The 11927-nt window shown below is 31.3% G+C and overlaps 2 protein-coding genes across 4 annotated transcripts in view; one reads left to right on the top strand and one right to left on the bottom strand.

The window, feature by feature from the left end:
- LOC100180568 (ATP-binding cassette sub-family G member 2) overlaps window positions 1–1154 on the top strand; it is a 9482-nt gene extending 8328 nt beyond the window's left edge. For both annotated transcript variants that reach the window (XM_002125385.3, XM_026835627.1), the window contains exon 17: window positions 504–1154. In XM_002125385.3, the coding sequence (XP_002125421.1) occupies window positions 504–669 (166 nt within the window). In that variant the 3' untranslated portion in view covers window positions 670–1154. The remainder of the gene's footprint in view (window positions 1–503) is intronic.
- Window positions 1155–1160: 6 nt separating this feature from the next.
- On the bottom strand, window positions 1161–10324 carry LOC100178195 (rab11 family-interacting protein 1). Of its 2 annotated transcripts, XM_002126013.4 has the most exons (11): window positions 10089–10324; window positions 8182–8329; window positions 7689–7775; window positions 7027–7169; window positions 6264–6396; window positions 5565–5662; window positions 4271–4450; window positions 3286–3394; window positions 2610–2748; window positions 2241–2356; window positions 1161–1919 (listed from the first exon to the last, which is right to left on the bottom strand). In XM_002126013.4, exons 1-11 carry the CDS (start codon window positions 10270–10272, stop codon window positions 1823–1825), a joined length of 1434 nt encoding a protein of 477 aa, XP_002126049.1. In that variant the 5' UTR covers window positions 10273–10324; the 3' UTR covers window positions 1161–1822. The 2 variants fall into 2 exon arrangements, with proteins under 2 accessions (XP_002126049.1, XP_002126079.1); XM_002126043.4 differs by lacking the exon at window positions 4271–4450.
- Between the last annotated feature and the right edge of the window lie 1603 nt (window positions 10325–11927).

Raw genomic sequence — 11927 nt, forward strand, 5'->3', positions numbered from 1 at the left:
TATTCCACAATGTAATTAATGCGTATTCTTAAATTATGAATAAACGAATAAATGTAACTTACTTTATTCTCTCCTGGCCAGTTTACGACAGTCTTTATCACACGGGTTTAACACCTCGTGCCACCTTATGAGTTACCATGTATGTTACTTTGTGGGTGAATATTTTTTGGGGGATTTTTTTATTTTTTTATGTATGGCTTATACCTTGGACAACCCATTAGTGACCACGATGCGTTATTTAAATGAGACTGTTAACGTAGTGTTGGCACAGCGGTTAGTTCACATACATCTTGTAACCAGGTGGAGTGGTGTGTATCATTGTGTGTCATACTACTAAGTAAATGACCAAATTGGAAATTATTGGTACAGAAAATAAGCATTTATAAAAGAACTATATACAACGTTTAAAGGACAACTCTAAAGTTGTCTTGCCAAGAATTTTTTTTTTCTCGTTTTTGACTATTTTTAACTGTTTTATTAAATATTAATTTTTTATTTTTCAGTCCCTCTGTATTGGGAGAAACCATTATACAAGGAAGGTTATCTCTTAACACATCTGAAACAATAGAGTGGCAGTTATGGCAGAATGTTCTTGCATTGGTTTGCATATTTATGGGGATGCTGGTACTTACTTATGTTCAACTGACTAGGACAAAATTGTACACATAAAACTTAATAGTGTTGGATCTAAAATTTTTCTTACATTTTATGGTTATGGGTGTCTATATATTTGTAATTTTATGAAAGATATTCCACTGGGGGATGCCTGGTTAGTATAAAGCAGAAGTTATAAAAAATCTCGTATTAGATAGATTTTCCAAATTGTTGTAAAAAATGAATTAGATTTTTAAAATTGCTGTAAAAAATGTAATTAGTTTTTCTAAATTGCTGTAAAAAATGTAATTAGTTTTTCTAAATTGCTGTAAAAAATGTAATTGGTTTTTCTAAATTGCTGTTATTGTAGATTATCGTGATTTTTCCACTTGCAATTTCTTGTATTTGTTCTTAACTTTTATTTTATTCCTGCATTTATCAATAAGCGTGTTTAACCAAATATTGTTTTACCGTTACTACTCGTATTTTCGCTTTTGGAAACTCTCCTGTTCTTTGTTATCGTTACCGTACAGACGAAATAAATTTCAAACACACCATAACGCATAACTTTCGCAGATTCTGCTGTCTTGTTTTATTTCTTTTACAGAACTGTACTATTTTAATCTCACAAATATACATTTTGCTTCAAGGTAAGGCAGAACAACAACAGAAGGTAAACACAAACTAGCAATAACATAAAAATAGTTTTGTACGGTTGATATTAAAGAAAATACAGGCTATTTAAAAAAAGTGAACATGTAGCGCAATAACATTTAGTCAATATGAAGTTTGGCAAAATAACTCACTTTGCGAACTTGCAGCTTTTTATAATCATTAAGCACGACAAACATGGTGCACCATAAAAAAATGTTAAAAGAGCAAAAGGTAAAGAAATTAGAATAAGTAAATAATTCACCGAGGGGTTTATAATACATTACACTGATGTGATTTTGCAACACAGGGATAAAATTAACACTATGCTATAGAAATTGAAAATTTATTATTTTAGTTTTTTCCCAAAAACAGATTATTGCTTAAAAACAATGCAAGTAGAAATCCATTGCTTCAGATTCAGATCAAAAAAAAAACATTCCGAAAAAAAGGTTGAAAAAAAACAATAAAAAGAAAAGGTATGGTGTGAGCGCTATGGGGTAAAAATAAATTTGATATGAAAATACGTAAGCACCGTTTTCTCTACAAATGATATTTCCTAATCGTATATCAATGTTCACAGTTTAGTGATATGGCTGCTCTGAACATCCAGTATATCTGGTGTACAAACCATTACTTTGACTAGAAGGCTGTCAATGTAATCTTCTAACTCCCTAAATAAAAAATAAAAAATATTTTTTATAATAATATTAATATTACTAAATGGGTTACTGCGATTTTGCACAGTTTTTAGGATAACATGTGTAATAGTCAGAAGTGCTGGTAAATATAATGTAATTACTAATTCTCTGAATGCAAACAAATAATTTAAATAAAAAATTAAATTTATAATAATGAACATTAAATTGGCAACTGCTTTGTACAGTTTTTAGGGTAATATTTTTACCCTGAGATTAAAAAAGTGGGCAGTTACCCCCTACTTTTACACTCGCAGTAGTATCTCAAACACGTTTAAACATATGAGTTTCACAAACCTTATAGTTTGGTTCTTGTCGGCAATTATCATCTTCTGTTTGCTTGCCAACTTAACAAGGTCTTTATGTGACATTGTTTGTAATGTAGTGTCTGGTTCCTCATGTATGGTGGACACCTATTAGTAATAAAGTCATCATTTTATTTATTAGTTATAGTAGGGTGGGGGAAGACAGGAAATCTTTAGCACATAATATCAAAATATTCTGATGGTATTTTGAATGATAACCAATGGTCTATGGGAGTCGTAGGGATATAGTTTTATAATTCTTTGAATGTTTTTTGTTTACTACCTAATGGGATGGGAAAATAGAATAAAAATGTGTCACAAAAATGTTTTACATTTTTATCAAAAATGAAAAAAAACTCACTTTTCCAAGTTCTTTGACATCTAAACGATAATAATTTTTTGGTTTATATAAAGCTGTGATGGGAGCGATTGGTTTCATTCTACTTTGGCTCGAGTCATGTGTGACGTTACGTTTCACTGAGTTTGAATCGTTCTTGTTTCTGAATGGAGAAAAATATTATGAGTCATTTTATGAATCACTGGTTTGTGCGGCGAAATTTTGATGATTCTGTTGAGTATAGGTGAAGTCCTGTATATTGAATTGTTAATCTAGGATTTTGACCTAAGTTGGCCCATTATCGTAACATTGAGGACAGGGGAAGAGGGGTATAATAAATGATAACTATACATTTATTGGTGGCTACACATGTTAACAGTGTTCTACAGACCAAGTATGTGTAAGAAGAAATTTTAAAATCTACTTCAGTGTAAAAAAAATTGTCAAAAAAAAAAATTTGTACATGTAACTCATCATTCACTCTAACTTTTTGATATTATACATAGTCACTATGTATATGTCCATAAGTTTTTGTTCAATTTAAAAACTTTTACAATGAACCCATATACATGTTCGAACCATTCAAGCTTTACTCTGTAAGATTGGCAATGAAAGCCTGTTTGTATACATAAGCATAAGAAGTTACTACAGTAGACTGGTTCGCTGGGTCGCTCTCTATACAATCAAGCAATTAACTTACAGTGTGTTATGGGTGGGGCAATCAGCTTTGTGAATATCTGTCATAGATGTGCTTCGAGGTTTTACTTCAGGAGAGCTTGCATTGCTACCGTGACCAGAATCACCTGTACCTGTAGGAAACAAACTTAATTAAAAAAAATATTCAAAATCTTTTTCGTTGAAATAAATGTAAAAATATTGTTAGGTGAAAATATAAAATGATTCCTGTGACATGCAAATGTTAATGAAAACAAAACAAACTTGGGTGAGAAAATATGTGGTTAATAATAAATGAGAAAATAATTGACATTGTTGCAAACTGAAGAGTGAGAACACTGTGTAGTTAATAATGCATTCACCACATAACACCAAACAATTCATTTACAACATTTACTACAAAAATGCTATCAATAATTTTTTTTAACACGAGCGGAGCGTATTTTCTGGTATTCAAAATCTGTATACAAATTCTCTGATAAGAAGTCTAATAATGTGCAGGAAAATGTAAAAAGTCTGTTTTTTACTTTTAATGAAAAAAACACCCTGATAATGTTTTCTACCATATGAATACAGCTACATACATTTTAAGATAAGATTCTCTTTTACTTTCTCTGACTTCTATTCTATTCTGTATGGGTGAGGTCCATGAGGACCTGGGATTTAGGCCAGACTTGGCCCAGTACTTTCTCTGACTTAGTAATAGGTGGTTTAAAAATAATTTAAACTCGGCTTAAAAACTGATTAAAACCAGCTGAAAAACTGACCTAAAAATACATTTTGCCGTAATGTAATTGTTTGGCTGTAAGAAAATATATTTAGTTTTGAGCCTAGTAATTTCGCTATAAAATTTAAAAACCATTTCATTTTTTATCTTATCGCATCTAAACTAACTTTTTTTAACAGTTTCTAATCCTTTCCTATCTAGTGTTTTGCTTTCAAATAAAACTTGACTGGGTATTGTTAAGAGAACACTTGATCACGAGTTTCAACCACTGAGTTCAGTTCACCTGGTACATAGAAATGTGAGCCATTCACACAGAGAGCACTTTTTGAAGCTTGGTCATTTTTCCTCAGTTGTCCGAGAACGGTTTTTAAGTGATTTTCGGGCAGCGAATGGTTCCTAATGTGCTTTTTAATCACCGGTACTTGTAAAGTGTTCTTACTACCACCACCAACACTGTTGCCACCTTAGGTAAGGTTTAGGTTAGTAAGTAGCATGCAGATAACACCGTGCACTTTGGATTATGGGACTTTACATGATGTTAACAGGGTTTTGGGCAATAATGTGAAACAAAACATTGTAACTTATAATGTTTTGAGTTTTTTTAGTGAATAATGAAATATTTTTTATAATTTTGGTTTTATAAATTATATTTTGATCAGTTGTTTAAATATATAATCGTAATATACACATAAGATTTAAGTAAAATAATATTTCAAACCCTAAATTATCTGTATTGTGACTTTTTACATTGTATTGATAAACATGAATCAGTGCATTCTGTTTTAACAAAACACTGGCGATGCCATTTAGAAATATAAATCATTTATTATACAATTGGTTGGACTTGATTTTTGTCTGTTATCTTTCATAGCACCAGATCCTTACAGAATCAGTACAATTATTTTAAATGATGTCTTCCATACACTACCATTACAAAGCATCACATGTTGACTTTAACAAAACAAAGTGGTCGAACTCAAATTTGTGGATTAAACTGTGCAAACAAAACAGACAAGTGGAGGTGGGACGTGTGGTCCAAAAATAAAACAACACAGACGCACTTATGTGGCGGCACAGCCTACGCATGAATAATTATTAATAGAATTTCAATCAGATTGGTATCTAATGGGCGGAATGGCAAGCAACAGTGGTTTATTATATCAATAACTCCTGTATGCTTTGTGATAAAGTATCGCATGAATTTAATTAAATTGTTGTTAGAAATGACTAAGGAAATTTAATGATTGAATTGGTTATGAATTATGATGTTGCTAGGTAGTGAACATTTACTGTTGTGATGATATGAACAAATTAAAATCAAAACTAAATGGTGATTAAAGACTGTACTGATTACGGAATTCACTTAGCTTTAAATAGGTTGTAATATCATAAGATAAAGGTAACGTCATTGCTGCCCTTTATTTAGTAAAGAGAAAGTGAAATTACGTCACTTAAAATTATAATTCACCCCTAGGCCATAAAAAAACACCATTTCAGTCAAGTGCCTGCAGTTAAACGTGTTAAATAATACAAGCATAATGCATGCAGTGTCACCAACACTGTGATGATTAAGTTACCTGAGTTAGACCGATATAATGAGGTGGTTTGGTTGGTTGGAGGGCGATGAAGCACTTCTACACTCATGGCTTTTGAAGATAGGTTGCTGTTTTTTAATCTTAGGATAAAAATAATTTTTAGAAATATTTAAAAAAAATATATATACGCATGCGATTCATTATAGGACATGAATTTTGATTTGCTTATTGTTTTAGGATAAGTTACTAATTTTTAAGCTTTGAAAAGAAATTTGTATTCAGCTTGTACTTTTGTAAAACATCACAATAAAGTTCAGTTCAGCCTTGAACCCTACTTTAAAGATATTGCCATGTTAGTACATACAACCAAATACTCTATACGTGTAGTGGTAAACATGCTAACAGTGGGATTTCTACACTGCATTAATCAGTCAACATTACACCCAATCCCAAAACCAAAATCACAAAGCCTCTCCCTATTCCTGCCTTTCAATAAAAACTGTTATAATAACAATATATTATTGCGACTTTAGAGCCATGCTATTTAACTCTTTTATTTAAGTAGTTTTACACCCAGTAAGATTTTAAATATTTTAATTTTTCTTTCAATTTCCTTTTCTTCGTTGTATTAATTAATCTGATCTTCGTTATCGTTATTGGATTTTATTAAAAATTAATTTTCACTAAAAAATTTAGAAAAAAAATATAAAAAAACAAAAAATTATTGATATTTGTACTTACTTTGCAGACCCTCTTGCTGATACTAATGAACCAGGAGAGCTGTTCGTTGAACTTGTGCGGAAAGTTCTTTCAAACGGAGTCGGCATAGGCTGGTCAGTTATTGAAGGCATTGATAGATTCTCATATGATCTGCCTGAAGTGATGAAGGAATGGTTTTAACTTTTTCACACTCGGTGTTTATTAAACATTTCATAAAAGTTTTTTTTTATTGGAAATATTTTTGATAGTTAGGAATTTCAAAATTTATTTGCATATGGTGATTAGTAAAGAGTTTTACATTCTCTGTTTTACACATTATGTAAAAAATATTTTGAATTATTTCTGTCATGCAAACATTTTAAAATATTCTGACCAAGATATTTATTAGCAACATCGACATTTTGTGCATTTGTTGAAAATATAAATACAGCTAATTATCCTCAACCTTGGCAACTTTTCGCATGTATGCTAATTTATAACTAAACGATACCAAAATTAACCTTAAAAATTTCTTTTAAGATTCATCGTATTTTTCATTAAAACAACATTAAAATTATTCTTAGTTAGTATATTGTGTGAAGGCTATTTATTTGCAAGGAAAATGAAAGAGTGAATATTGTACACTTGGCATGTATGGTTAAACTACCAAACAATACCAAAAATTAATTTAAAAAAAATATTTTTATTTAGTATAGTGTATGTGTGAAGAGTCTGAAGACCATTAGTAAGTATCGCCAGTGGGTTTGGGATTCATGCAAAAAAAGTTACTTTTTTTACTTTTTACCTCTTCCCATGCTAGATGTTCGATCCCCGTCACTGATCCCGACACCTGAATCCTCATCTTCTGATCTTCTTCGCAGCTTACTCCGGAAGCCAGTACTGATGATCTTCATTGGTTTCTCTTTTTTAACAGGGAGGACTTGGCTCCTGAAGGTGTAAAAATTAGAAAAAAAACAATGAATAAAAAAAGTCTCAAAAAAAATTCAGGGCCTAATAAAACTAAATAGTTTGAATTTATTACAGAAAACAAGAAGCATTAAATATAATACATTTTATTTATTTTAGATTTTTTACTCTGCACAGACAAAATATTATCTATATTGTTAAATTCTGTATTTTTTTGGAATTTATAACAAATGATTGAAAAAAAAAAAAAACTAATTTTATTCTAAAGTAATATGCATAATACAATTAAATAGATCTTTGGAATAATAAATAAATATATTTAAATAAATAACATTAAAATTTAACACAGAATATGCTTCACACAGCAAAGCGATTGCATGACATAATGCATCTAACCTTTTATTAAATTCTATCTAATAAATAATTAAAACCAGACCATGAGAATTAAAGGGTACCCCTTGCTCCATCTCTATAATAGAAACTGATAAGCTGATAATTAGAGTCTTGTTCATTAAGACACGCAGTAATTATTACACTCACTTTTCCTGGCTGATGAATTTGAATGAAATCTCTACTTCCCCTCTCTCTTTTTTATTTCCACTCTTTTTGCCATTTAACTCGTACCATCTGAAAAACAAAGAGATTATTTTCAAAGACTGACAGATGACAAACACATGTTAATAATGCTGCAACATTGTGTACATATTTTAAATAATTACCAAACCTTTACAGTAGCATTGATTTGCCATATTCCACCAAAGTTTACAATTTTAACACAATATTAATAATAACCATAATAACATTTGTTGGGATTAAAATTATCTTGCTTTAATACAAAAATTTATAAATTGAAGAGAGAAAAAAGAAATTCCATTAAAAGCTTATAAGAATTGTACGACCAATAATAGCCACAGAATTGACCAAAGCTGTCAGCTGTGGTCACTTAAAAATATTTCGTTTTTTTTTCTCTAAAAATGCATTATAATTGGAATATATATAAAATGTAATTTCTGTAAACCAAATGAAAAATAACCTTGCACGTTCCTTGTTGTCACACGAGTTGAGTGCTGATAAAGGGACTGAAACTTGGCCGAGAAAGTCGTCGGATTCCAAGCCCAGTTTTCCATGTCTCTTGTTCATTACAGTAACATGGACAACTATCTTGTTGTGAAAGACACCACCTACGTACGAAGAAATAAAAAAAATGAAATTATAATTTAGTTTGGGTCATATAATATGTTTTTACCAGAAAGCCTGGTTTTGGATAGTGTCATACTGGAAAATATATGCTATTTTTAACATTATAAACATATTGTTAAGTGTGAAATAGATACGTTTTTAACGTTAATAAACCAAATTTTACATATAAACTATTTAAGACTACATCATTCTACTCTACACAATAAAACAACTGAATGATTTGAAGCATTTTAAGCCTACATATATATATATATATACTATATATATTAAATTTTAGGGTAACCATAAAAGTAACATTATAAAATACAATCCAGCTGTTTCCCCAAGTGTTATGTCTTATATATTTGTGTCCACGTGTTTAGAGCAATAAATTTAATTGAGTGACACAGGAGGTTTGTAATTGTACACAAGTACTAGGTATTTATGGCCTAGGGCAATAATTTGAGATCCAGAAATAAACAAATTACGGGCTCTATGCACCTTATACCTAGAAAATACATCATTATATTGTTTAAAACAATTGCTTTTCTAGAATGACCAATTAAATCTAAATACAACGTTGCAAGGTACTTAGATTAAAGCACAACAGCAGACTAATTTGATTCTGCTATGGTATTTTATAATTTAATTACTGTAAACATACTTAAGAATAAATATTCATTGAATGATTACTGTTGTATGTGAAAGCATCTTTACATGTTGGAGCAAAATAAAATATCTTGTTCAATTGTTCATATAAAACACCAAATATATATAGGATGATAGCAAACGGTATGGCCCAATTTTAAGATATAGTTTGTAATGTGTATGTTGATTCATTTTAGAATTATAGGATTTCAAAAATGTTACATCACTCATACCAAAACTAGGTTATGAGTAAACTCATAAAATCCATTTTTTTGGGAAACATATAAATATTTGTAAAATTTCATAAAAATTAGGTGCTTTACATAGGTTGTTCTTTTATAGGGCCATTGCATTACATACATATGACTAATTGAAGTTCAACCAAAGGGTAATGAGCCAATCTGGCCTAAATCTTAGGCACCATGATATGCAACAATGTGGGACCTACGTGCAGAATACAACATACTAATAACTAGTGACAATTTAATCATTCTAATTGTTTTCAAATTAAATGTTAAAAAATCATATTTTTTAATCATATATCATATTTTAATATCATATTTTCCACACAAGCCGTCAAAGGTTAGATTATTACGTCATAGAATACGAACCACCACGTTTGATTTCTACATAACAGATTATGTAATTTGTTAGGTTTTGGGGGGGTTTAGGGGTTGGGGTTAAAAGTAGGGGTTAGGGTTGGGTTAAGGATTAGAGCTTGAAGTTTTCCCAAGCATAAAACGGTGCAAAATCAGGATTATAACGTGCTGTAAAGTACGTAATATGTCACTACTGTGACGTAACATATTCCTATTGTGACGTAATAAATCGTTAACCTTACGAAAGTCAGGCGAGTTACGCTGACGCAGCACGTTTTTGCGCATTTTCAAAGGTAATTTTTCGACATGAACGCTTGAGTTTTTACAAAAAAAAATTATACAGCAGGTATCAGGAAGACGTAAGGAACATTTTGAGACCAAAATTTTTACTGGTCACCAGCGGCAGTACTACCTAGATGCTGTTGGCAAAATGTGTTTTTTGCATACTGTATAGTGTTTTGTCACCAAAAAAAAAAAACTAAACAATAAACAAAAAATAAGGAAACAAATTAACCTTGTGGCAGGGTGAATGAACACTGTGTGAACCATCGAGGAGTCGTCGATTTATCTGTGGAGGTTAAATATTTATCTTTGCAGAACTCAATAGTAGCATATGCTTCATTGGAACCACTTTTTCCTTTAACCAACAAGTTTCTTGCCTGTCGAACAGTCACTACAACATCAGTAGGACTCCACATTATTTGGAACTACAAATATCTGTATATATACTGAACAATGATAGTACAAATTAATGGCTACTGCAATACAAGATTGAATTTCAAAATGTACAGTGTAGAGAGTTTTAACTAAATAAAGAAATGTAATACAGATACAACTTCTATTTAAACTCTGATAAATTTTTCGTTCACGAATTCTTCCACACTAAACGTCAAGGTACAAATGAATGGCTATTTAATAAAGCTTAACTGAAAACTGAACATAAAAGGTAACAACAGTACATAAAAGACAAACTTTTTCAAAAAACGCTATGCTTAATAACGCTAACTGAAAACCTCATATTATATACACAAAACGTTATGTTAAATAACGCTACTGAAAATATCACAACCCCATATACGTTCTGCTGCCTGAATGTTCAAAACAGATCTGATATATAGAAGATCAAGATCAAGTACGTCATACGTTTCCCGCAAACGCAGTTCTAGCTGCACGAACGATTCTCATTACCCTGATCTCCATAACACAGACTGATGCTATTTTCGAACCGAACGCTCCTATTTAAATGGGCAGATTTTTATGACGTCAGAGCATAGAAATGATTTTTCTAATTTTATTTTTGTTCGGCAGGGACACTTGTTTAAATATGATTTGCTGCAGAAATGTGTACTGCAACCTTTTAAAACGTTAACTCACTGTTTTTTTAATGGATTAAAGAAAAGTTGCAATGTTTTGTTTAAAACACGGTTAACATGATGAAGAATACAGTACACTAGTGTCCGTATAATTATAAACATATATATTTGTGTAGGTGTGTGTTTATATGCCGATTCTGGTGTACCACACTGTTATTAGACGTAGCAAATGGCGTCATGTTGTTCTTTTGCCAAGTTTTTGCTTGATTGCAATCGAAAAGAAGTCAAGTGTAACGTATTACACGAAAGAGAAAGTAATGTAGTTTATTGCAACTTACAAACTGGCGAGTCAGCGTTTATACAGGACAACAAAAGGGGTGACAATATACCTATAGTAACCTAATACCAGAGTATACTAAACTAGAGTAGGCCAACTTTTTTTCACCCATTGTCTCTCGTCACGGTATGTAAATCGCAACCACGTGACAGTTACTGATGACAACGGCCATAGTTTAATAAAGAAGTAGTTTCACGGGTAAGCGATATCACGTGGTTCGTCACGCATGACTGTGGTCCCACTCCGCGGCAATTTGACTAGCAGAGAATAATGTTACTTGTATTGTGTTGGTTAGTGGGGCGTCTCTAATGTTTGGTGTAGCAACACAAACTTGTCTTACAATATAAAAACTAAATGGTATCCATATACGCAATGACAACATCTAAGTACTGCAGTGAGTGTATGTGACTAGTATTTTGAATTGGTTTTTATAACGATTTTCTGTTGTTTTTGCTGCCAGACTTTGTTGTACTTGTATACCCCAATACCCGAGGTCAATTAGCAATTATGTGTACCATTTCTGTAGAGTCTGATGAAATCATTCAAGAATTTATGAATATACCTGAGTTTGAAATTGAGAAAGCATTGATACAGAAATGCGTTTGGGATTACAGGAAACTTGTTCAAGTCTACCTACTGAAAGACTGGTAAAAGAAATAATGAAAAACTTGGATCCTTCAAGAGAACTTACACACACGGAGAG

The sequence above is a fragment of the Ciona intestinalis genome, chromosome 8 (genome assembly GCF_000224145.3).
Source record: "Ciona intestinalis chromosome 8, KH, whole genome shotgun sequence".
Classification (NCBI taxonomy): domain Eukaryota; kingdom Metazoa; phylum Chordata; class Ascidiacea; order Phlebobranchia; family Cionidae; genus Ciona; species Ciona intestinalis.